Source organism: Scylla paramamosain, chromosome 21 (genome assembly GCF_035594125.1).
Source record: "Scylla paramamosain isolate STU-SP2022 chromosome 21, ASM3559412v1, whole genome shotgun sequence".
Classification (NCBI taxonomy): Eukaryota; Metazoa; Arthropoda; class Malacostraca; order Decapoda; family Portunidae; genus Scylla; species Scylla paramamosain.
In genome coordinates, this window is record NC_087171.1 from 20643267 (window position 1) to 20670766 (window position 27500).

A 27500-nucleotide genomic window follows, 5' to 3' on the forward strand; every position below is an offset into this window, starting at 1 on the left:
TCAGTCACTACAAGTCACAGAGGAACAGAGGCAGGAGGACAGGGAGGCAGGTGAAGCGAGGCGGGGTCTGGCTACCTTGCAAAACACTGAGCTTCCCTGCCGGCACGGACCGCTGGGAGGGCGAGACGAAGAAGCGGGCCGAGAGAGGGGACGGAGGGATGACAGAAGGAAAAGGAAAGAGGGAGAGTGGGGAGAGGGAGTGTGTGTGTCTACCTAAAACAAACCTTCGTTACGTTTCCAGGGGACTTGTAATAACCAATTTAGATACCTTATCGAAGCCCCGACGTTTAATAGCTCAACACCAACCCCTCTCTCACTCCCTCCTAGCTCCCCGCCCCCCAATCTCCTCTCCACCCCCCCTCTGGCCCCCTTCCAGACCCCCAAATTTCCCCGTCCCCCTCGGGTCGTTTCCCACGAGCGAACAAACTCATCACAACTTAAATTTCTGGGCGGAGAATTTAACTTGCGAAGACCACGCTAGCCTAAAGCTGTCCTCGCGTTAAAGGCAATGCTGGCATGTAAAAAGGAGGGATGCCTGTGTATGTGTGTGTGTGTGTGTGTGTGTGTGTGTGTGTGTGTGTGTGTGTGTGTGTGTGTGTGTGTGTGTGTGTGTAGTATTTCATCAAACTTTGGGCCGTCACTTTCTCAACTCTTCACATTGTTTTCGTTTTTCCTCGAATTGCTTCAGTTAATTGTTTATTAGTCGCATTTTCCTTTTCTTTTCTTTCTTTCTTTCTTCTAACACGAGTCACAGTGGTCTTCAACGCGTCAGTCTTTCAGTTGTAGTATTACGACGCGCGCCCTTAAGCTGGTATTAGACTGTGTGCTAATGCTACGTCACCCGAGAAAACCTTAGAGCTTGGATGTTATATTAGTGTGTACTCTCTCTCTCTCTCTCTCTCTCTCTCTCTCTCTCTCTCTCTCTCTCTCTCTCTCTCTCTCTCTCTCTCTCTCTCTCATAAACACCCACGCCTACACAAACTAAAAAAAAAAAAAAGCCACTAGTTTTAAAGTTATTATTTTTTGGAGATAAATTTTATGAAGAGAAACACAAGCAGATTAAAACCTTTCAGAAAAAAATTATTTTTTTTGTTTTTTTTTTGCTCTATTTCATCTATTCTGAACGACTAAAAACTTAGGTACAAACAAACAGACATTTATTAAAGTTTCCGAGTACCCCCCCTGCTCACACACACACACACACACACACACACACACACACAGCCACCCTCGCATCCACCCACACTCCTCACCTCATTTCTCAGCTGTACGTTCCATATTTCATTTATTCTCTTCCCTTCACCCCAAATGAGTACCGTCCAACTTTCCATTACAACCTACCCTTCCTCCCTCACTCTCCCGCTCCTCTCCCTCTCTCCCTGTGTCCCTCTCTCCCTCCCAACATGAGTTCCGTCAAGACTGTTGGTTCGCTTTTCATTATGTTCAGAGAGAGAGAGAGAGAGAGAGAGAGAGAGAGAGAGACGCGAGGGGCTCCCCTTTGTAATAATCTCTCTCTCTCTCTCTCACACACACACACACACACACACACACACAAACGAAGCCAGAACCACGAAACCAATGAAGCCTAGACAGACCCCTTAAACTACAACTAAGCAAACACACACACACACACACACAGACACTCACACAGATGGCAGCATGGGTGTGGTGTCTGGCTCTCGCAAAAAAAAAAAAAAGGAAGAAGAAAGAAAAAAGACACGGGGGCAAACTTTTCCCCACATCTGAGGACAACGGGCGACTGAGGCTCTCTTAAAAACGCTGCTGGAAAGTTTGCGTTTGAGGGGAGTTCGTGGCGGCGCGGCGAAGTGCGATTCCAAGGCGCGGTGGTGGTGGTGGTGGTGGTGTAGGGAGACGCAAAGTGAGGATAAAAAAAAGTGAGGTGCCAAAGATCCAGTGTTCATCTCTACTTATCACCGTGTTTATTGGCGTTCTTTAGTTTATCTCAGTTTTATTTTATCTATGTAGTGTTTTTATATCTCTTTCTCTTCACTTCCCCCACCTCTCTCTCTCCCCCTCTCTCTCTCTCTCTTTTACTACCTTTCTAGTATACTTCCAACATCAGCTTCCATCTTTCCCTCCTGTTTCTCTTCTCCAAGATTCAAATAGAGTTGAAATGCTTCGCACGACTTTAAGTTTCAGCGATTCGTCTCTTTCATATACGTGTGATCTCGAATAATTGATTCTCACGTATTCGAATCTTGCTTATTCCTTAATCTCTTCGTATTGACGTTATTCCTCCTTTTTTTCTTTTTCTAGGTAACATTCAACGCCAGCCATAGCGGAACAACACCCTTTATGCACTGCTGTTGATACTTTAACTCTTCCACTGCTGATAATGGCATGATAACAGTTAATTTTAGTCACCTTACTTGTTTTTCCTGGGTCGATTAATCAATAAATAAGACTCCATGCACTTATAGGTTCAAAATACCCCATGGTTAATTGGTGTTGTCGATTGTGGCTTTAAAACTGCTCTCTATATTTATACCACGATATTTCTTGGGGCTTAGGAAGAGACCATAAGAATGTAGAAGTTAATTAGCGAATCCTTGCGTTTCCTTCTATTCCTCGTCTTCTTCTTTACTTTGTACCGCATCTCTTCTCCCCAAAAGATCAGAAAATACATCAGTTGACCGCTTTTTACACCATAATCAACAAATCTTCAAGCCTTTCACTGCTATTTGACACGTTTCCTTGATCACAAACTAGCCCAAAGCATTTATTACTGGCTAGACATTAAATAATTTCCTCTTTTCATCGCCTTTTCTTTCTTGTAGACGCTCTAAAAGATTCTACACATTGCCTTTAGTGTTGTGAATCGCTCCATACCGCACAAACATCCAGTAAATCACAATAATGAATCAAGGAACAGTAATCAGTACTCACTTGGATAGGTTCTCCTCCTCCAGGTGTTTCAGTTTCTTCTTCCGCTTCTCGTCTCTCCTGTCATCCTTCTTCTTCTTCTTGTCCTCGGCATCTTGACTCACGTGACTGTTGCTGTCGATGTACAGATCCTCCGATAACAACTGTTGCTGCAGCTGTAGTTGAGGCTGCATTTGTTGCTGCACCTGCTGAGGGTGTTGCAGCGTGGTGAGGTGCTGCGGCGGGAGCGGCCCCTGCGGTTGATGTGGTGATGGAGAGGGCGGGGATGAGGAGGCGGGTGGGTGGTGGTGGTGGTGGTGATGGTGGTGGTGCTGGTGGTGGTGGTGAGGAAGAGCGGGTGGAGGAGGAAGAGGAGCGGGGTATGACTCCACCTCCACATCTTGTACTAGTAAGGAGGGCGTGGTGGCGGCGGGAGGGTGGTTATTGTGGCTGATGTGGTGGAGGGTGTGGTGGTTGTGGTCCAGCTCGTGCTGCGGAGCGCGGGACACGAGCTGCTGCGGCTGAGGGGACTGCGGGAGGGGCGGTTGCAGGTCTGGGCTCTTGGGAGGGGAGTGGCCGCCTACTAGATTGTTCTGTATGACCGCTGCGGCGTCGCTGTCCACGATGCACTTGATTTCTTTGGATTTTAGCTTGACTCGCGCCTTCTTCTCGCGGCGCTCCTCGGCGTGCGTGTGGCCGCGGCTGCCCTTCACTTGAGGCTCCGGCAGACCGATGCCCTCCTCCTCCTCCTCGTCTTCTTCATCCTCCTCGTCCTCCTCCTCGTACCTCCTCACGCTCCCGTCGCCCGCTCTTAACCTGTTCTCCTGATTCCACTTGATGGTGTCGTCTTTCAACTCCTTCAGGTGATTGTTATTCTTCGGGGGCTTCTCGGAGACTTTGGAGTGGTGTCTCCCTGAGCGGCGGGACTCGCGGTGTGACCTGGAGACGTGCTTGCTGCTGTTGTCCACTTGCTGCTGCTCCTGTGACTCCTGTTGCTGCTGCTGCTCTTTCTCAGCCTCCTGCAGCCGAGTGGTGCGTCGCGTGCTGGTCATATCGCCGTACCGGTCATACTCCCCGTTGGCAGCGGCTTCCCCCCTCGTCCTGCTGCTCCTGTGGCTGTGGAAGGAGGAGAAGGTGAAGGTGTTAGCATGGAGAGATTCACGGAACAAAGATTACAATTCACACACAGCTGACAGCGATGTAAGTCATAGTTAATTTTCCGCCAGCTTTTTAAACTATAGTTGCGAACAGATGCTATTTCTAATTCTTATCAGTGGCCTTTCCCAGGACGGAATGAGGAAGAAAAGTATAAATAGTGTCGCCCCCACGCGCCGCCCACGCGAACCCTAGCGGCGGAGCTCACGGCGGAGATCAAGGGGTATTTCCTTTCACAGCAAAAACATCAAGGGCTCCCGGGGACATGTGGCGGCCGCTGTCTGCTGTATATTGCTGTACATGCTTATCATTTATTGGTGCAGCAATAACAATTACAATATTAACAACATAAATAATGAGATAAATAATAATGATGATAATAATAATAATAATATTAACAACAACAATAATAATAATAATAATAATAATAATAATAGGTAGTAATAAAAATAATAACAATAAGTTATGATAATAATTAACAACAACAACAATTACAACAAGCACCAGAGCACCAACCCACACGCAGGCAACCCACAACACCCGACAGAAAACGGAGGAGGAGGAAGAGGAGGAGGAGGACAACAACAGCCCCCTCTTACTAGCCTCCAACCCCCACCAGCCAACACCATCCAACCCCCTCCAGACCCCCACTAGAGCCACCTGGCGGGGACCCATAAAAGTAGGGCTGAATCATTAACAATTACTCGCCAGCAACACATCTCATTAGCATGCAAACTTCCACTGCACCGCCAGAGAGGAACGATAATTAGGGTGGCAATTTTCAGCACTAATAAAGGCTAATGGATAATTGCCTACCTGTATTCTAGTACCTATTGATCCCCTCTATCCTTGTACCCTCCTGTCTCTCCCTCCCTTCCTCACTCCCTCCTCTTCTTCTTCGTCTGTCCGAACTTCCCCATACCTGTCCAAAACATGCATCAATATATTCCACACACCAAGATTTGTCCTGGGAAAGTTTAAATCTCATATAATTGAATTTATGATTATTTCTAACCTAACTTAAGCTAATCTAACCTTACCTATCCTGTCTTTTTTCTACTTAAACTGACCTGGCTTGACCAAACTTCACCTAACCTACCCACTCCTACCTTAACTTTGCCTTCTCCAACCCACCTTATCCTGTCCTATTCTCTATATATTCTATCCCATCCTACCCTACACTAAACTAATCTAACCTAACCCTCCCCAAGACTACCCTACCCTAACCTAACCTAACCTAACTCAACCCTAAGCTAACATATCATAGGGAGAATTACCTCGTGGCAAGTCCTGTGTGGGGGTAGTATTAATAGGCGCAATTTTCACTAACACGCTCCTTTTTCTTCTCTTTATCTAAAACCCAAACAAGTTGACAGGTAAAGAAAATATTTACGCCTCCTATTATTATCCTGTCGTAGTATTTTAGTGAGTAACTGCTGCGCTTTGTAGGAGATTTCTAGTGAGTGTGTGGTACTGTAAATAGAAAACGTGGGCAGGACTTGAGTTTCTGTTCTGTCACTGTTATTCATTGTGATTGAAAAAAAAAGGAAGCAGATCAGTAAGGATTTGATTTCATCTTTTCTTACATACAGGCACGCAGAGAGAGAGAGAGAGAGAGAGAGAGAGAGAGAGAGAGAGAGAGAGAGAGAGAGAGAGAGAGAGAGAGAGAGAGAGAGAGAGAGAGAGAGACTGATAAATAAGCACGTAGATAGATAGATAGATAGACAGACAAACATCAAAAGAGAAAAGGAGAAAAAACTAAAAGAGGAAAAAAGAATATTAAAGAACAGACAACAAAAAGATGAAGAAAAGAAAAAAAAACAATAGAAGCAAAAGGAAAAGAGAAAGCAGATAGAGATAATAAAAAAGAAAAAGAAAGAAAAAGAAAAAAAACAGGGAACACACAAAATAAAAGAAAGAAGGAAAAAAGGAGGAGGAAAAGTCAGAAAACCTGCACACAGACGGACACAGGAAAATGTAACAGAAAAACAAAAGAAAACAAAAAGAAAGAAAGAAAAGTACAGAGAGAATGATGGGACACAGAGACACAGAGATGGAGAGACACAGGGACAGAGAAACACGGACATAAAGGGAGAGAGGATGGAAGGGAGAGGAGGAAGGAAAAGGAAAGAGAACACACAAATGCTGGAGACAAGATCAGAAGGGAAAGGATGGAAAGGAGAAGGAGGAGGAAGAAAGGAAAGGAAGAGGAGATTAGAATGTTGATGAATGGAAGAGTAGAGAGGAAGAGAAAGGGAAAGGAGAGGAGAAAAGGAAGACACGAATGCTTATGGGTGGGAGGAGTAAGGAAAAAGATGATAAAAAGAAGATGAAGAAAGGAAATGCAAGGAACGAGTGCTGGTGAGTAAGGAAGATGAGGGAGAGGAATAAAAGAGTGAAAAGAAGAGAAAAGGAAGAGGAAACAAGAAATGTTGGTGGGTGGAAGGAGGAAGTAAGGAAGGAGAGAGAAGAGGGAGGAAAGAAAGAAGAATATGAATAGTAGAGGATGAGAGAGAAATTGGAAAGGAAGGAAAGGGAAAGAAGAAAAGGAGGAAAGAAAAAAAGGAAGGAGAACGAAGGAAAGGAAGAGAAAACAAGAACGGTAGAGAATGAGAGGAAGGGAAGTGAAAGGAGGAAAGGGAGAAGAAAGAAAGGAGGAGGAAAAAATAAGGAAGGAAAGGAAGAGAAGGTGCAAGAGAGAAGAAAGGGAAGGGGAGGCAGGAACAGAGGAGGAAGGGAGAGTAAGAAAGGAGAGAAAGAGAAGGTGCAGGAGGAAGGGAAGGAAAAGAAATGCACAAACTAAGAAGGTAGGGAGGATAAGAAAGAAGAGAAAGAGAAGGTGCAGGAGGAAGTGAAGAGAAGGGAAGGAAGGTGAAGCAAGGAACAGAGGGAGGGTTCTCAGTGCGGACCGAAAATATTACGAGATTCCAAGACCATTTGGAGGACGAGCGAGCCGCGTAACTCAAGCCAAGGAGGGAACCCGCGCCGACACCGCCACCACCATCACTACCAGCCGCTGCTCCAGACACCACCACCACCACCATCGCCACCACCACCGTTCAGACGGGAGACAAACGAACATACAGTACATTTAAAGAAACTCTCGCGTCTCTCTCACTGCCAAACTTAATTATTTCATTTATTGATTTTTTGTATTTTATGTATTGTTGAGTAATGTTCCTAAATTCATTATCTAGAGCCTTTTGAAAGTAGTGGTGCGGCTAAAAGTGTTTCAGAGTACGGTTCGGTCACAATACAACAGCGCAACACAACACAGCCATCGCAACACTACACGCCTGACCCAATCGCTGCACAACACACAGCTCACCACAACAAAACACAATTACACGTTGGCGAAGCATCACAACAACACAACATCCCTGGTAAAACACACAAAACAACTCAAACTCATGTACACCAACACAAAACAAGGCAACACAAACACACCGAGCACTGATATCACATAAACAACAGCACAATGAACACAAACCTTTTGCAACAGGCACACACACAAAATAAGAGTTAATAATTATGGTAAGTAACCACGATAAAATGAAAAAGAAGATGTCCCTCACTGGTAACCAACATGTATCTAATATCTATCAGTCTTTAATCATGCTCTATATTCATCAAGGTCTAATCATAATGCTTCATAACATTTGCAAGTCTTTAATCATTGTGCGAGAACATTGTTAGGCGGCACTTTTTAATTAATGCGCATTTATGTTGTAAAGAAACGAACCCTACCGGGCGCGTGTGTGTGTGTGTGTGTGTGTGTGTGTGTGTGTGTGTGTGTGTGTGTGTGTGTAACTTATCTTTCCTCCCGGCATTCACGATAACAGTAATAAAAACAATCGTAATATAGCGATAACAATAAAAAAAATAATAATAATAAAAAAACCTCAGGTGGATGGAGAGCAAAAATTTTAAAAGATGAACGTCAGAAATAAAACAAGATATCCAGACGAGACAGAAAATGTTTCCTGCAAAATGCAGACAAAAAAAAAAAAAAAGAAAAAGAAAAGAAATGAACATATGACAGACAAAGTGAGAAAGAGAAAGAGAAAGAGAAATGTAGGAGAAAAGCATGCACCTTGCAAACACCGGTACGTGGGCGAGGAGGAGGAGGAGGAGGAGGAGGAGGACAAGGAGGACAAGGACGAGGACACAAGGGGAAAGGGGGTGAGGGGAGGAGGGAGGAAAGGAAAGGAGGATAGGAAAGAAAGAAAAAAAAACGAAAAACAAAAGCACAAAACAACGTAAAAATGACAAAAAAAAAAAAAAAAAACACGACTAACATTTTTCATGAGAAAGCAGAAACCTTGGGGGCGGCTCAGCAGGTCACCGGTGCACTCCCCCAACACCCCCCCGTTACCTGTCGCGGCACCCACACCAATACCGTGGGGGCAGGAAAGAGGGAAAACTGTGGGGGAGGTTAGGTCTAGGTGACGTGCATGGTGAGGGGCTGAGGTGGCAAAGGGAAGAACATAAAGGGTTTTTTTAGGGAGAGACAGAGGGTTGGATGTGGACTTGTATGGGTGGTTGGGGAAATAACGGATTTTTGGTAGGGACTGGAGTTGGAGGCCGCTTTATATAGGTAGGTAAGGAAAGTTTTCTTATAGCAACGAGAGGTGTGAGTCTGAAGCGGCTTATGTATGAAATAGACGTGGAAGAGGCTATGGTGCGTGGTGAAGGTGTGAGAGGAAAGAATGCAGTGTGAGGCAGTGGTGCTTGTGATGGTGAAGGAGTTGACGAGAAGAGGTGGGAGTGTGGAGTGTCATGGAGCGTGAATGGAATGGCGTGGAACGTAGACGTGTGTGATGCGGTGTGAGTAGAAAGGAATGTGATGATGCTGTGCTGGCGTGGTGTCTTGTGTAGGAGTCATGGCAGAATGTAGTGCGAATATGTATGGGCTAAAAAAGGAATATGGTGTTTGAGACAAGATAATTACTGTAAAGCAGATTTTTTAAAAGACAGGGATATCCTTGGTTATTTAGGCGCCGGGAGCATGAAGGGATCGGTCACCTAAGCGAACTAGAATAGGCCCTGCTCACCCCTGACCAGACCTGGCTAGTCTAGTGATTTCCCTCCGGTTTAAGATATTACGGTGGCGAGAGAATGGGAAGGAAAGGGTAGGAAAGGGAAGGGAAGGAAAGGGAAGGAAGAGAAAAAAGTGGAAGAAAAGAGGAGAGGGAAGGGAAGGAAAAGAGGGTAAAACGGACGGGAAGACATGGAGAAAATCGGAAAATATGTGGCAAACCGGAGAGAGACGAGACTTTCAAGTGTAAATTTATAGCGAAGATCAAAAAGTTTAAATGTTCACTTAATGGAAAACTCCCTTAACGGGGAGCAACGGCAGCGGATAACACACACAAACATACACACATCCAGACAGACACTGAGAGAATCAAAGCCACATATCAGAGTTGTCAGCCTCGAGTTGTTTTTTTGCAGGGCTACGAATCACAACTTGAATCTCACTGGCAGCGTTTCGACTCACATCCCGAAGCCCCGAGTCGTTATTGGCAACCCGCGCGTCAAGCTTCGCGTCCCTTTCAAGAGCCAAGGCGCGTCATCCTAAGCTGGCGCAAGACTCCGCATGATAAGTAAAGTCTTTGATCGCACACGGAGTTTTCGCCAAGTTTTAATACCCTCTTAAAGTTATTCGTTCCTTCATGAAGCTGAATAATGTAATCGGAGTTTAGTCATAAGGAAATAGGCAGATTTTCATTAATTCTGGCTCCTACTCGTACTTGTTCAGCTGGGATGGATTTAAGTAATAAGGATACGACAAGAAGTGACGAACTGAAAAGCCTGAAAAGAAAAGAAAAATAACTAACAGGTAAATACGAGGAATCTTTCATTACTGATGGATAACTGCAGCAGAATCATTTGTCAGTTGGCTAGCACTGTCAATAGAGAGCTTTAAGAGAAGATTACTCAGATTTATGGACGGGGATAATAAGTGGACAAGGGTTTATGTGTAGGTATTATACATGGACTGCCGCGTGTAGGTACTGGTAGGTACTGGCAGGGGGGAGGTACTCGTCTCTCGCAGCTTCCCTGATGTTAAATTCTTAGCAGCTTACTGGTTTGTATCTCTCAAATGGCGAACAAATGGAAGTCGTGTCGGTGCTATTCTGGATTGTCATTCAAGGGGTTTATGAGTCAGTAACCACTCATATATGCAAGTATGATCATCACTAAATTCTTTTGTGCGATAACACTGAATAGAGCAGCGAGCAGTTTCCAAAGCATAAATCCACTGTGTGCAGGAAGGCAGCAAGCAAACGCCAGGTGTCTGCAGTTTGTGTTCCCTCAACAATACAGTGGCGCTGTGGCAAAAATCCCTCAAGATATAATGCATGAGTTCCAGGTATTGCCTCAACTGAATGGACTCCACAATAGGGAACATTACTGCGGTGAATAGCCAGCATCTGTTTGGCGAGAGATCAAGGGCCATATAACCAACCATTTCGCAGCCTCGTCTCGACTACTTTTCATTGGCTGTAGTGGAAATTATGAGGTTTTTTAAGGATGTTTCCATAATCTTGTTAATAGTTCAAACTTTAATGCATCATCTATGGGGAGAGAAACACCGATAAGAGCGCAATAATCGCATCTGTGGTCTTTGAAAATACTCGTAATCAAAGCACAGTTAGAGTACGGATGTGCTGAGGACAGATAGAGAGAGGCACGTGTGATGACCTTACGGCGACTTTCTGAAAGGGAGACCTAAGCGAGGGCCAAGCAAGCACTGGCTGGTGGTGGTGAAGTGCTCGGGGGAAAATGCCACAAGAAAAAGAAAATGGGGCAGAAATGGCACATGATAAAAAACGGGCACTTGAACATAAAATGGTCACAAAAGTTGGATGTGAGATAAATGCACAAAGAATAATGATGTGTTATGCTACTGACTGCGTTATGTTATGTGGTATTATGTGAGGTTATGTTAGGTTATGTTTGGTTATGTTTGGGTCCTCTGTGGTGGTGGTGGTGATGGTAGTGGTGGTATTGACGATGGTGGTGAGAAAAATATTGTGAAGCCTCGACGTGCGTTCCTCTATCGGTTTCAGTTAGTGTTGAGTCCGAACCAAAATTATGGAGCAGAAATTGAATTGACCCTCACTATGCAAACAAAATCGAATTGGAAATATGATGAAAAAAATAAATAAATAAATCATGTGAAATTCTACAAGGCGAACACCACGACCCTCCTTGCTAGCGTGTTGTTATTTCAGTGTGACAACCGCGACCAAGAGTGTTTACGCGAGTGATAAGAGCTTGTAATAAATAAAACTTCACCAGTATTTGTTCTCACACTCCACGAGGTCAATGGGGCAGGAGAATAAAAAAATTGTCGAAAAACGAAAGGAAAAGAATGTAGAAAAGAAAAGTAAATGAAAAAGAAAATACAACAGGACGCGGTCGCGGTTACCAGTCACCTGTTATTGAATAATTTCCTGCCACGATATTTCAGACGCACAGACACACAAGGCGGGGACAAGTAACAGCGTGCAAACAGACCCATGTGAAAACCTCTGTCTGCATTGCCCAATATGAATTAATGTAATGTTTAAAGATGGTTTTTCAAGATACTAAGGCCACTATTACTTATTCTTTCCCTGTGAAGCCTCGTCATGTAGAAAACTATAACACTTAGGAAAATATTCTGAAGCACTTTCACGCCGCACTTCTAATGACAAAGGCCTCTAGTTAAAGTGACACGGGTTTTTAAGGGTGTATTTACGGTTCTAGTGACAGATTAACAAGATTTCTACATTATTAACAGGAAAAACAGTCTTGGGAAGATTAATCATCTCTGTGGCCTTTGAAAACAATCGTGGTGAAAGAGCAAAGCACTTTAGAATACGGCTCTTATTCAAAAATTTGTAATATGATTGTTTTTCGTATACTGTGAGCGAAAGGGAAGAAGTTTAAGTAATAATCTTATCTTGAAAGTAAAGTCTAACGCTGAAAGGCAATATTCTTTATGATAACAGAGCTTGGCCATTCGTTCAACAATATTTGAATTCGTCCTAAATCGCATAAAAAAGAAAAAATCCTGCAGTCTCTTAAGTATTTACATAGGCTGGAATGACAAAGGTGGTTTCTTATTCTCTCTCTCTCTCTCTCTCTCTCTCTCTCTCTCTCTCTCTCTCTCTCTCTCTCTCTCTCTGATGGCGATGATGATAAAAGAAAAATTGGTCTGAAAGAAATACTGCAGGATTACAACATCGCAATATTTATACAACTGCTAACTGTTATGAAACTTTTTTTTCACTATACATACATACATGGGAGCTTTCTGCGCTGATTGGTTCTCTGGCGTTTCGCGGTAATGATCAAAGTGAAAGGGAGTATGTACAGCTGTGGTCAATAGCCGAGCACCTGCCTGCACTTCTGTTCCTCTCTGATCTGCTGGAAACCTCATTACAAAACCAGCCAGTTGATAGATGCTTGGCAGATCAGAGGGCTTTAGGTGGAGGAAAACACTAAATATAATAGAAATAGGGCAGGTTACTCCACTGACCACCATTCTACCTAATGACTGAGCAACACTTCAGTAGTCTCCCATGGACCACATTATGATAACCGGACATTTGATAGACTCTTAACAGATCAAAGAAGAGACTACGTACAGTGAAGTGAGTGGGGGCAAGAGACTAATGACTGAGGAATACTTCACTAGTCTCCCATGAACCAGAACATTATAATAACCAGCCAGTTGATAGATTCTTAGCAGACCAGAGGACTTTATGAGAGAAAACACTTAACAGCAGAAGTGAAACAAGTTACTCTACTAACCAGGGCTATATCTGATGATTAAGCAACATTTCATTAGTCTTTCCTTAACCAGAACACAGTAATATCTTCCATTCAACCCCTCTTTTCAATACGATGTGCAAAGTGTACCTGGAAATGCAATAAACATGAGGATTGCCACAGTTTTCCCTCAAAGGTATGGTAATGATGGTATGGTAGGAATATTTCCTGTGAAAGAAGCACGGAAGGTCATATACTGTTTATTCTGAATACGCCGGAAAAGCATCAAACAATCTTTAACTCTCCACAACGAACAAAGCAATTCACACCTTCCCCAGCAGTCTACATTTTGTCCCCACCATACAGTTTGTGCCGTCCCTCACAAACAATTTATAGGCTACTCTTCGATATAAACAATTCATAGCCTCACAAGTAGGCTATCTTCCCCAACAAACAAACCTTTAAATCACAACTTAATTCATGCTTTCCTATTTAAGTTCATAAATATGTATTCTTTTTTTTCACTCTGATACAACGGTGTGGTGTATTGTAGTGAAATTAAACACAGTCAGGGATTAAGAATCTGTTGCTATTTGAAATCGCTAGTAAAAAAGTACAATGAAAACTACAAGCAATAATATCTTCACCAGGAAATTACACCTCTTCTTTTGTACTCCAGTTAATTTTTCTCTACTTTATTTTATTTTATTTTTTTTTTATGTAAGAAGAGCACCGGCCAAGGGCAACAAAAAAAAAAAAGTCCACTAAGATGTCAGTCCTAGTGTAGCGTAATAAAGTAAAATCAAACAACTATTCTAAAAATCTATTCGGTTTTAGATCCTTCGTTAATAAGCGCACTATGCCTAAACGTATATTAGTACAGAAATAGATAAATAAAATGTAAATATGTTCCTGTATTCAATTTCAACTTAGAGGACAAAACCCAATAAGATATTCGGATATTTTCCTACTGATTCCACAAGACCGGAGACAACTTATTCGAAACTGAAACCCAAAACTTGCTGAGCGGCCCAAGAGTGACACATTGCTGGACGGGAAATGTTGAGTCTCGGTCTGAGGAAGCAGAACAGTGTGACAGAACAAGAGGCTGAACGATTTTAGGCTAATTTGCGATATTTCCCCTAAATAGCTGATGATTAGACAAATGATTCGTAATGAGACGTGAAAACTGGAAAAAAAAACTCTCTCTCTCTCTCTCTCTCTCTCTCTCTCTCTCTCTCTCTCTCTCTCTCTCTCTCTCTCTCTGTGAAGCACGTGGGAGAGAGGAGGCATCGTCTTCAGAAGGATGGGTCACTGGCCTCTATGCTCCGCCTCTCCGCGCCTCCTTCCCCTCAGCGTGGCCCAAACATCACGCCTCGGCATGCTTCTCTACGTCTTCTTCCACTATGAGTACTTGTGTTTTTCTTCCCCTCTCTCTCTCTCTCTCTCTCGCTTTCTCTCTCTCGACAGACTGGTGATGGCGGCCAGGGTACAGAGAGATTATTTTCTCCCTTCATTTATTTTTTTTCTTACTTTTTTTCCTGTCGTCTTGTCACGTATCTTTTAATATTTTTCTGATTTTTTTTCGGTTTTGTTGTCTCTGCTTTTGTAATTATGTAAGGGTGTTCGTTTTTCTTCCTTTTCCTTGGTTATTCTGTTTCTATATTTATCTTCCTTTGTCTGGTCATTCATCTTTTTCTTATCTTTTCCATTGAAGTTTCGATGTTGCTGTTTCATTGATTACAATATTTTTTACTCCTCTTAACATTATAATTTTTTTTTTTGTATTTTTCCATTTTATTCTTTTCCTCGTTTAGTTTCCATTTCTTCTTTCCTTACTTTCCTCCTGTATCGCTTTTTTATCTTTCCTTTCACTTTTCTGACTCTGTTCTGTCTAGAATCACAATATTTCTTTCTCTTTTTTTTTCCATTTCCAGTCTTTTCACACTTTATCCTTTTTTTTCCACACCTTTCCATTTCGTCTCTTTCCTTCCCTTTCTTTTTTTTCCCTTATCTCCGTTTTTCTCATTCCTTCACTTTGCCATACCAAACTTTACAACATTTCTTGCTTCTTTTCCATTTCCAGTTCTCTCATACTCTTTCATCCTCCTCTTTCTCCCTCCTTCCTCTTTTCCTTTTCTCTCTCAATTTCGCCATCTTTCAATATTTCTTCCTACTTCCCTTCAAACCCCATCCATCTATTCACTCTGCTTCCATTTCTCTCCTTCACCTAGCTACTTATCCTCTCTCCCTTTCCTATTAGTTTTCCGTCTCTACCGCTTCCAACTCTCTTATACCTCTTCTCTCTCTTTCCTCACCTCCCCATCTCCTTCATTTATTTTTTGTTCTTTCCTTTCCTCTTGCTACTCATCTTTGCTATCACTATCTCGTCTGTGCCATTTCTTTTCCTTCTTACTTTATTCCTCATTTCTTGTTTTCGTTTTGTTATTCATCTTTTCATTTCCCCTTTTCTTTCACTTTAACTATTCTTAATTTTCCATAATCCTTTGTTTTGTTTTTTTCCTTTTCGTCTATTTATCGTTCCTTAGTGTTAAATCTTTCATGCCTCCTCAAACCTTCCCATCCTTCCTTCATCTCTATCATTCCTTTGTTTCATCCAGCCTTCCTCCTTCTCTCCTTCCTTATCCTAATCGACCCTAAGCACTCCCTTGTTCCTTTTCCTTCATCTTTTTCACTCCCTCTACATACTTCACACTTTTTCTCCCTGTCTCCTTCGTCTCCCTTTTCCATACTTTCCTGGATTCTTTCCCTCTTTTTCTTCCTTTCCCTTCTAGTGATAAAACTCCTCTCCCTCTCTCACTCTAGCATTCTCTTCCTTATTCACTCCTTTTCTCACTCACTCTTGTATTCACTCTCTCACTCCTTCCCTCACTCCTCGTGGCCACGCTCTCTCGATCCCAAAGAGCGGAGCGTTGAGGATATGTTGATATGCCAGGAGCGTGTTCAGACTTGTTTACTCTCTCGTGGACGGTAGGGCTGGGTGGAGAGGCGCCGCTGTGAAACGAACTACAGGGAAAAAACAAGGTTGGACTGGCTCTTTTAACTCCCCTCCACGCCCTGCACATTACGCCGCGTGACTGGATGGTGTGCGGCGGGTGACCAATAAAAGGTGCGAGGGGTAAGGTGTCCGGAGTGCGAGCCTCTGTTTGGTGGGAGCGCCCCTGAAGAGTGCCGTGTATTGGGTGTGCGTAGTGCAGTGTCCCGTTTCAGACCAATCGCACGAGTGGAGTGACGGCGGGTCTGGGGTCTGACGCTCTCCAGTAATCACCGCCCAAGGAAAAGGCAAACCAACACTAGGCGAGATGAAAAACATGCTGGGTGGAGTGTATGTGTGTATGTTTGTTTGTGTGTGTGTGTGTGTGTGTGTGTGTGTGTGTGTGTGTGTGTGTGTGTGTGTGCAAGTTACTGTGTGGCATGCATGACTATATAATTTTCGGTTAGTAATACGAGTAATATATGCTCAGTGTATGATAATGTGGTCAATAAATCTATCTGTCAATCTATTTGTCTATCTATTTGTGTATATGTGTGCTATTCGCGTAGAGAAGAAATGAATGGGGGAATCGAATGGACTCTTATGGAACACCTCTGTTAATCAAGAATATTAACCGTTTACCTCGATAGCTATACAGTACAGCACAAGTCACATAACATTCAGATAAGATGGAAACGTACGGCTTTAAGAGCAAGAGAACATTGAAAACAACAGATCCACGCCAGACTCTTCCAAGGCCAGTCAAGATTACACCAAAACCTTTAACACAAGCGTACGAGAATATCAACAAACCCCAAGAACCGCTACTGGAATGTATATTACCGATGAAACAGACAATTGTTAACTCAATGGTGATAGAGAACCTTCATCTCGGAGTTCGTATCAAAAGTATACATGCTTTCCTGTCTCCTATGAACGGAACGAAAGCTTTCTTCACACCGCCTCTCACCACCACTCTCAGGACTACAGGGGCGCCACACACGCGTCAGAATACACAGCCTGTCGTGGCGGATGTCGCAGGGCTCGCTCCCTCGAGAGTCTAGGCATCGGTGGTGATGGACGGGCGCCGCCTACCTCCACCAGCCGCCGCGAGGAGGTGAATGGGTGGATGGAGCAGAGGGGAATACAAGAAGGTGGAGAAAAACAGCAACGGCGTGGAGGTGGATGGGTGGATGAAGCAGAGGAGAATACAAGAAGGAGGAGAAAAACGAGGATGGAGGAAAAAGATAAATGTTTTACGTAATCTGTTATGAGCGCGTCTGTCGTAGTGGTTTCATAATCGTGTGGTGTCACAGTCCTGATGCTAACGCCCCCACTGTCCTGTTGTAATGTCACTGCTGCGTTCATTCCTGGATATCTGTTGGTTTTCTTGTTTAGCACAGCATGATACAGTATCCAGTGACCAGAAAATGGTTAAGTTACGAGTTTCATGTAGAAAAATAAACAAATAAACAAAAACAGACATTTTTTTTTCATCTATAGAATTTTAAGCACAACAATGCGCTAACATTATGTATTATGATGCTGCTAATAATCTCCTTAGTGTGCAATACATCAGTACCACCTCCAGAATGAAAAAAAAAAAAAATACGTATGCTATTTCACAATAAAAAAAATAAATAAATAATACAGCAAGAGGGGGAAAAAAGTCTTGCAGTCTGATGAAATCGGTTACAAAATAAGTTGACATATCAGTGGTAATGAAAAATTCTAATATATACGCGTGTTTATACGTATATCAAGTGTCAAGCCTTCCTCCAAAGCAGACCTGTCCTTGAGTTCACATTCTGCAACATCCCGCAACACAACGAAGACTAAATCAAGTAAGTCGAGTTGAACCAGACGGTGATGCGGTGCTGCAATTTGTGGCGGGCAAACAAATCAACTTAGTGGTTTCCTTGCAGCCACTGAGCGTCGGTGCAAGGCAGGCAAGGCGAGGGGAGGCGAGACAAGGTAAGGGCGTCGCGAGTCACCCACCACCACCACCACTACCGCCGCCGCCGCCATCCCCTCTTAGCTGCTTCTATGTAAATTCCACCGCCGAAGATTCCTTACAGAGAATTCACATCAGTATACTTCGCCCATAATCATTTTCTTCCAATCTAACCTAACGCAATCTAACTTAACTTACCGTAACCTAATCTAATACAATCTAACCTAACTTACCATAACCTAACCTAACCTAACACAAACCAAATTATACCAAACCAAACCGAATCAAATTACTTTCAATCTAACCCACTCAATTCCAACCTAACCCAACTTAATTCTGACTAAACCTATCCCACGGCGACCTAGACCAAAGTAACCCAACCTAACCTAACCTAGCCTAACCTAATCCAGCCTAATCTAATCCAGCCTAATCTAATTTAGCACGGAGGGAATAATCCTGGAGGGGAAATCTCGTGAAAGGAATTTATGCTTTTGGAAAATTACATGGGATGAGAGGAAAGTAACGATGCCCACTTCCCGCCATTACTACACTCTTCTCGCTGCCACACTCTTTCCGCTACTGCACTCCGCTAACACACTAGTTAGCTAGCAGCACCACACACTCTTCCCGCCAGCACCACCACACACTCTGCCAGCCAGAATCCTATAGTTTCTTCGCGCCAGTACCCGACTCTTCCCGCCTCCTTTATTGTGGGGGACGGAGGCTCAGCTGAGGGAGAAGGTTCAGCGGCATCCATTTTTTTCCTCTCCTAACGCCTTCCTGTTCACTCCTATTTTTTTTTTTTTTTCAATTTAGTCATTAATCTTCATACGCAAAGTTTAAGAGATTAAGTGATTCTCTCTCTCTCTCTCTCTCTCTCTCTCTCTCTCTCTCTCTCTCTCTCTCTCTCTCTCTCTCTCTCTCTCTCTCTCTCTCTCTTAATTCTTACTTTGTTTGCGGACTTTCTTCTCCTTTTCTTATTTCTCTTTTTCTTACATCAGCAAACTTGAGAGCTTTTCTTGTCCTCTCCCGTTTTCTGTGTCCTCTCCTTCCTCCCATTTTCTCTTCTTGCTTTCTCACTCTAGTTTCCTAGATCTCCATTTTCTTTCATTATACATAGTTTAGTGTTTTCTATCCGTATCCTTGTTCTTGTCCTCGTCTTTCTTCTGTCCTTCTCTTGCTTATTTCTTGTTTTCTTACCTTGGTTCTCTATTTCCTCTTCTTCTTTCTCTTTTTCCCGTCATTTTCATTTTTTTCTCCTTTTCATCCTATCCTTTCATTAGTCAGCTTGTATGTATTCTTTTCCTTGTCCTCCTTCTCTACCTCGGCTCTCTATTTCATCATTTCTTTTCACTTCATGTCAGTTTCATCATTTTTCTCCTTTCTGTCTCCTTTTCACTCCTTTCCTTTCATTAGTCAGTATTTATTTTTTTCCCTGTCCCCTTCCTACGCCTCCTACCCCACCACCACCACCTCCTCCTCCTGCTCCTCCTCCCACACTGAAAGGAGGATTGTGTTGAGAAGTCAGCAAGATGCTCCCAGTTGAAATGTTGAAAGAGACTTAACTTGACTCTCTTTCATTTCCACCATTACCGTCCTTCAGCCTTCTTTCTCCCCTGTGCTGCTGCTGCCTGGCCTTCTTTCTCTGCTCTCTCATCCTCCTCCTCCTTCTCCTCCTCCTCCTCCTCCTCCTCCTCCTCCTCTTCTTCTTCGTCGTCCATGTCTGTATCCTAATTCTCTTTCCATTTCCTTGGTCTTATCTTCGTTGTTGCTGTTGTTGTTATTCTGCTTCTTCTTCTATTTCTCCTCTTTCTTCTCCTATGTCCCTTTTCCCTCATATTTGCCCACATTCTTCTTCTCCTCGTCGTTATCCGTCCTATATTTTCCTTGCTATGTTTCTCCTCCTCTTCTTCCTCCTCCTCCTCTTCTGTTTTCTTTCTCTTTTTCTTTCTTGTCCTCGTTCTTTTTCTTCCCCTTCCTCGTTTCAGTTTTTCCACCTTACTCCTCGTCCTCAGCATTTCTCTTTCTCTTCTCCTCCTCTTACTTTTTTTCTTCCTCCTCCTCCTCCTCCTCCTCCTCCTCCACGTTATGGATATGTAATAGAAGCATTGGATAATTATTTCTTCAGAGCGCAGCGCGATGATACAAGTTCCCTCACTGGCACGTTTGACTGTCGAGAAATATTGCCTCACGTTCCAAGAGAGAGAGAGAGAGAGAGAGAGAGAGAGAGAGAGAGAGAGAGAGAGAGAGAGAGAGAGAGAGAGAGAGAGAGAGAGAGAGAGAGAGTGTGTGTGTGTGTGTGTGTGTGTGTCGTTACATGATTAAATTTAAAGCCTATATTTTTTCATGTTTTTTTTTTTTTTCCAGAAGTCCTTCACCTCTGCCATCCAGCACTTTTTAGTTTACATCACACAGTGCAAATGGAACTGTTTCTTGCTATGTGCTTTAAATGTGTAATATTTCCCGTAGCTTTGAGGATGTTGGGCGAGAGCACAAGAGTAGCCTAACACAAGGGAATCTACAAAGAACTGGTACACTCTGGAACTCCCTGCCTGCTTCTGTATCTCCTTCCTATGACGTGAACTCATTCAAGAGGGAGATTTCAAGACACTCATCCTTCAGTTTTTGGGGGAGAAACCTTCGCCTTTAGTAACCCGCATCTTTTACATTCGATAGAACGTTTTATCTTTTTCACCTGCAGCCTCATAAGAAAGGATACTCTTATGTCTCGTATGTTCTTTTGTGTTTCTTTGTGCTGCTGTATACTCGTATCTGCAAACACATCAGTAGTTGTAAATTGAATAAGTTTCACTGTGATACACTTTGGATGTCCTGCTCCGGAAATTCTGCGTGCTGTATAGAAGCAGCTGGCGACAGTACAGGTCAGAAGGCAAGAAACGCGAGTAACAGCAGGACCCCCGCCGCCAACAGCCACGTCTGAGCAGTAAGGAGTGTGTTATATTGAGTGTTACATGAAGAGAAAGGAGCTGAGATGTGAGAGAAGTGAGAGTCTTTCCTAGATCCATGTCAATATATAAAAACAGCCCCACCAAATAATCTTACCTCAACATCACTATAAAGAAAAAAAAAAGAGAGAGAGAGAACAGAGAAGAACAATATGATAGCAATAAAACAGCACGGGAAGAAGGGAAACAGCTAAGACTAAATTGAAGAAAGTGTAATGAGAGGAGTAGCGGGTCGCTGCAACGGGAGACGAGGGGAGGGAAAAAAGGAAGGAGGAGAGTAACGTAGGAGGAATAATGAGAGAAGGAGTTGCTTAAAAGGACCTGAAGAGAATCACAGCTGCGAGGGAGGAGGAGGAGGAGGAGGAGGAGGAGGAGGAGGAGGAAAACAAGAAGAAGGAGGAGGAGGAGAAGGAAGAGGAGGTCACTTCATACTCTGGCATCGTCCGTCCGTTCCTCGCTTCAACGTAAATTTTTCGTGTTTCTTTCAGTTCAACAGTGCGCAGATCTTCCCTTCTCCTTTACTGTCTCACTTCATTCCTGGGTTCCTTCTCTTTTTCTCGTTATCTCCTCCTCTTCCTCCTCTCCTTCGCCTCCTCTTAGGGTTCGTCCGTCCTCCACAGCGTTGCCAGTCACAAGAAACGTCCTATAAAGTTTGCAGTGTCGCCAATTACAGCAGTTCACCCTAAACTCCTGACGATGAAATGGTCCTCTGCTGGGGTTTACGCGGATGTTAGTGTTGGCGACGGTGCTGCCACTGGATGCGGCGGCGAGAGGCGACATGAGGACGAGAGAGGGAAGGAGAAAGAGTAAGGGGAAGTAAGAAGAGAAGGGATAAGTAAAAAGAAGAAAGGGAAAAAAGAACAGGAGAAGGGGAAGGAAGAGAACGAGTAAGAAGAGTAGTAACAAGAACAAGAACAAGAACAAGAAATAAGAAGCCAAAAGGAAGAAGAAAGATAAACAGAAAAGCAGAACAAGAAAAGAAGAACTAAAGAGGGAAGGGAGAGAAAGATAAGAAGGGAGGGAGAAAGAGAAAAGAGACAACACGAAGACGAAGAAGAAAGGAACACACAGAGGCCGGACCATGAAATAATAACAAAGCAAAAACACAAACACAGAGCAAAAGAAAGAAAGGAGAGAGAGAAGAAAAAAAAAAACACGAACGAACGAACGAAAGCAAGCAGAAAGAAATGGCGAAAGACGAGCAAGATAATAATGATAATAATAATAATAATAATAATAATAATAATAATAATAATAATAATAATAATAATAATAATAATAACAAAAATAAGAGGGAGAAGAGAAGTAAAGAAAAGAAGAAAAGGGGAAAGGAAATAAGAAACATAAAAAAAACATTCATAGACGAGAAGAAAACGAAGAAAAATATAAACACGAGTAACAAAAGACGTAACATATAAAAAAAAAAAAAAAGTGAAACAGCACCACAATTTTCCTTCTTATCCTTCCCCTTCTCCTCCTCCTCCTCCTCCTCCTCCTCCACCCTTCTTCCCCTCCATCTGTACATTCGCAAATAAACGCTGTACACTGCAAAACGACCCCAGAGACGCCTAAGATTGTGCATCTCAGCTGTACGTTACAAGGACACGCCCTCAGCTCCTAAGGGAAGGGTTAGAAGGGACAGGGGCCGCGAGGGGAGCACGGAGGATGAGGGGAAAGAGAAGAATGGTTGTGGAAAAGGAGGAGAGGAGAGGGAAAGGGTGAACCGTATGGAGGAACTGGTTAAAGGGAGCGAGGACTGGGAAGATGCAAGGGGGGAGAATAAAAAAGAATAAGGGAGTGAGGGTAGGGAGGACGAGGTAGGAGAAAAGTGTAAAGGAAAACAAGTGCACAGAAGGGTAGATAAGGGAGGGACTGATAGAATATGGAGAGGAATGGATGGATGGGGTGAGTGGATGGAAGGGGAGAAGAGAAAGAGAACGGGAGGAAGGGTGGAAGGGAAAATCAAAGGAAAGGAAAGGGAAAGTAAGGAAGGGAACTGAGAGAATGTGGGAAGGAGTGGACAGATGAAAGAATGAAAAGAGAGAAAAGGAGAGAGAGAGAGAGATAGAAAGGGAGAGAGAGAGAGAGAGAGGAAAGAAGGAAAAAAACTGGAAAATGAAAAGAATGGTAGACGAAAAGAGCGATAGAATATATAAAGGAATAAATTAATGAAGGAAAAAAGGAAGAGAATTTAAAAATGAAAAAAAAGGGAAGAGGAGAGAAATAAAAACCAAACGAAAGAAAACGATTGCTGATAAGAAAGCAGTCAATGGAATAATAGGAAAAAAAAGAAAGGAACAGAAAGAAAAGAGAAGAAAAGAGGAAAGACAAGACAACGGAGAGAAGAGAAACAGAAGAAAGAGGGAGACAGGAAGAAAAGAATGGAAGGAGACTGCATAGATAAGAGCAGAACGGAGAGGGGAAGTGAGAGAGGAGAGAAAAGGGGAAGCAGGGAGGATGGAGGAAAAATAGATGAAGGCACAACAAAGGGAATAAAGAAAAGGGAGAATAAAGAAGGAAGAGAGAGAGAGAGAGAGAGAGAGAGAGAGAGAGAGAGAGAGAGAGAGAGAGAGAGAGAGAGAGAGAGAGAGAGAGAGAGAGAATAAAAAGAATAAAGGTGCAAGGAGAAAGAGGAGAAATGAAAATGCAAGAGGAAGAGGAGAACAAAATATGGAAAGGGGAGATGAGAGAGAAGGGCAGAAAAGACAGAAGCAGAGAGGAAGAGAAAATATTGAATGAAGACGTGGGAAGGAAAAGTAAAGAAAGAAGTAGGGAAAAAGGAAAAGAAGAAAATAAAGGAGATGAGAGACAACTAAAAAAAGAAAAATAAGAGAGGAGGAAGAAATAAAGATGAAAAGGGTGGAAGAAAGAGGAGGAGAGGGAAGAGGAGGAAGAATGTGAGGAACGTATATTATGAAAGAGGAATAAGAAGAATAATAAGAGAGGATAGATGAAAGAAAGAATGAAGGCGGAAGAAAAAAAAAGAGGGAGAGGAAGACGAAGAGGAGGAAGAAGACAAAAGAGAAGAAAGGATGAGAAGGAAAGGGAAGGAAAAAATGGAAGAAGGAAAAGATGAAAAGCAAAATAAAAGAGGAGGAAAGAAAAAGAAGAAAAACTAAGGAGGAGGAGGAGGAGGAAAAGGAAGAAAGGAGATAAAATAACGGAAGAGAAGATGGAGGAGATGTAAAGAGGAGAAGGAAGAGGAGAAAACAGTGGAAGAGGAGGAAGAAAAGAAAATATCCGGAAAAAAAACTGAAGAAATAGTGGAAAAGGAGACGGAAGAGGAGGAGGAGGAAGAGGAGGAAGAGGAGAAGGAAGAGAAGGACGTATATTAACCTCCCAATGTTTATTTCCACAAGTCATTTCCCACGAGCTGTAAGGAACACAATTAGACCACATGGTGTCCCCTCCTCCCATCCACTACCCCCTCCTCCCATGCACTCCCCTTCCTCCTCCTCCACCGCCTCCTCCTTCTCCTTCTCCTCCTCCTCCTCCTCCCACTTTTTCTTTTTAACTCTACATTGGCTTTCGACATCACAGTTCTCTCTCTCTCTCTCTCTCTCTCTCTCTCTCTCTCTCTCTCTCTCTCTCTCTCTCTCTCTCTCTCTCTCTCTCTCTCTCTCTCTGGTCACCTCGTTGCGCAGGTTTTTCTTCCTAAGTAACTCGCTTTTAAAGATTTTCCCTTCGTTCCCTTCATCGACGACAACATGGCGTCTGCAGTTACTTGGAGATCTAATTATATTTTTCCTCTTTTTCTCCGCCACGTGAGAGCCTCGCCGCCTCAACCCATGCAGTCCTGGTGGGTCTTTTTTGTTTATGGAATTTGAGTCTGGTCTGCCCGTGGACAACCTCATCTGTATCAACCTGAGCCTCGTATTCAAACTCTTTGCTCTCTCTCTCTCTCTCTCTCTCTCTCTCTCTCTCTCTCTCTCTCTCTCTCTCTCTCTCTCTCTCTCAACACGACTATATTCAGAGGCCGTGGAGATGATTAGCCGGGTTCTCAAGGGTGTTTCTCATGTTAATAATGCAGAAATCTTGTTAATCTGCCACTTGAATTGTAAAAAAAAAAACATCCTTAAAAAGCCGTGCAGCTTCAATGAAAGCCTTTTAAAATAGTGGAGGTGCGGCGCAGGTTGTTTCAGAATATGGTTGTAAGTCGCGCGCCTTGTGCCACGATGCTCGGTAAACATTTTAATGATAGGGGTGACGAGTGGATTCCGCAGCTGTGGCTGAGAAACACGTGCCGTGTGTTCCCTTCCCCCCACCCCACGGCCGTCCAGGGAGGGAAGGCTCAGCGGCATTAATAATTTGGTGACCTCTCAGGCTTCCGCGGCTCTATCCTCGAACATTATTTTTCTTCTATTCTACTTTTGGTGACCTTAACTGGGGAATTTTTAAAAAAAGTTTGGCTCTCTCCTTCGATAAATCATAAGTTTGCCTGGCTCGGAACAAACATTTCGCCTCTAAACTTCAGTAGTTTATGTCCCATTCGATATTTTACGTCTAATATATTTTATATCGCCCCGCCGCCGCATCGGCTGACCATAACGGCGCCTTCAAGGACCTGATAAAGTTAGTGTTTCAATAGTGCTTTTACTTCCAACATGTTTTCTTATCAGTTATCTCTCCGCTTCTGACAGGTGTTCATTGCTTCACGGCCAGACATTCCCTTTAATACACCATTTCTCTCCACATCAGCAATATCACCAGCAACACAACATAATGTGCTGCTGGCTTGCACGACACAGGCGTATGATCACAATAATTTCTAGTTAATATCTCAAAGTCCTCTAATGGATCAAATCCTTCAGGTTTGTTCATATCACAGATATAAAGATTCCGAGCCGAGGATTTAGCGACCCGGCACGTGTGGAAGGCGGGGTTGGCGGTCACCACACCACCATCACCACCACCAGCCGCCGCCCAGAGAGCGCCCACTCCGCCTTCTACCGGGCCACTCCTCGGCAAGCCCGTGCGCGCCAAGATGTACAGATAATTCATTTGGTTTAATTCACACTCTCGGTGACATTAATTTCCTCTTACATAATCTACAGACGGATTAGTTTAGAATTCTCTCTCTCTCTCTCTCTCTCTCTCTCTCTCTCTCTCTCTCTCTCTCTCTCTCTCTCTCTCTCTAGGCTTTCTTCTCAACGAATTCGTTATTCTGTCGACAAAATTTATGGTTTCAGAGGGACAAGAATACATAGGCACATATTTCCTCACCACAGCGTTCCCCCCCACGCTCCCTCTCTCTCTCTCTCTCTCTCTCTCTCTCTCTCTCTCTCTCCCTCTCTCTCTCTCTCTCTCTCTCTCTCTCTCTCTACATAATCCCCCACAGGTCTCAGTCTTCCCATTCTCTGGTGCTTCTGGTGCTGACATCCCCCGCAGTTTCCTGGCCTCTGTCACTGTTCCAAAGCTTAACCTGGCGACGCTTAGTAATATCCCGTCAAAGCAGCCTTATGTGATTAACTGTAAGTCGCTACATCCACTTCCTTTCCTCACGTATATGTGGAGTGGTTCAGTATCATTTAACACCTTACGAAACTGAACTTAAACTAACCTAACCTAACCTAATGTAACCTAGCCTAACCTAACATAAGAACATAAGAACATAAGAAATAAGGGAAGCCGCAAGAAGTGACCAGACTTACACGTGGCAGTCCCTATATGATATATACCTACCTATTTCCACCTATCATCCCCATCCATAAACCCGTCTAATCTTCTCTTAAAGCTCCCTAATGTCTTAGCACTAACAATATGAATACTGAGTCACTCAACACCTTACCAAGCCTAACTTAAATTAACCTAGCTTAACCAAACCAAACCAAACCCAACCTAACTTAACCTAACGTGGCCTAACTAAAGTTAACCTAACGTAACCAAACCTAACCAAACCTTAGTTAACCTAACCAAACTTAAGCAAACCTAACTTAACCTAACCATACCAAATTTAACTTAACCTATAGATACAGACAAACCTCACTCTATTTGTACATTAGCGTTTCCCCAATTAACACACTTCTTTGCATATTCCGGTAGTGTCATTAGTGAGTCTCTACCAATTACAAACAATAACAAACTCACTTTCTCGGATATTTATACATTTTCCATTTCCTAATAACACAATTTCTTCCTCAGATAACGCCATTTGTGAGACTCAACTAAGTCCCACAAAGCCAAATACAGTCAGAACTAACTTGCTACAGTCTACGAAACACTCCTAAGGAAAACTGTGTACCACCTCTGGCTTCTATATTTCACGCGGGTTAAGTGAAGAGTTAGAGGAGCAGCATCAGGTAATCTCACGAGTTTGGGAACAAGACAAGCTTCTCGAGTTACGTGTTTTAGTGATGGTATGTGATGAAAATAGTTAACTTTCGTCTTACGGGTATTTATAGAAGTGCTGAATTTTCTATAATGTTAGACTCTCCTACATTTTTTTTATTATTATTATTATTTATTTCGTTCTGTTGTCAACTCGTATTGTTTCAGAAGAGAACCATCAAGACACACCTCAGAATAAATTAGTTTCTCTCTCTCTCTCTCTCTCTCTCTCTCTCTCTCTCTCTCTCTCTCTCTCTCTCTCTCTCTCTCTCTCTCTCTCTCTCTCTCTCTCTCTCTCTCTCTCTCTCTCTCTCTCTCTCTCTTAGTCCTTTTATTTATTTTTTTTTTTTTGGGGGGGGAGTGGAGACCGACATTTGAGAGGGCTATCTGTTCATTCAATTTTATCTTATCTATTTATTTTCTTTACTTCTTTTGTTTTTGCACGATTCCCCTT

The 27500-nt window shown here is 43.2% G+C and overlaps 1 protein-coding gene across 1 annotated transcript in view; it reads right to left on the reverse strand.

Moving 5' to 3' along the window:
* The window catches only part of LOC135111211 (bromodomain-containing protein 4B-like), a 109849-nt gene that overhangs the window by 60877 nt on the left and 21472 nt on the right, over positions 1-27500 (reverse strand). Inside the window, exon 3 of the mRNA XM_064024327.1 lies at positions 2908-3999. Coding sequence (XP_063880397.1) covers positions 2908-3999 — 1092 coding nt within the window. The remainder of the gene's footprint in view (positions 1-2907; positions 4000-27500) is intronic.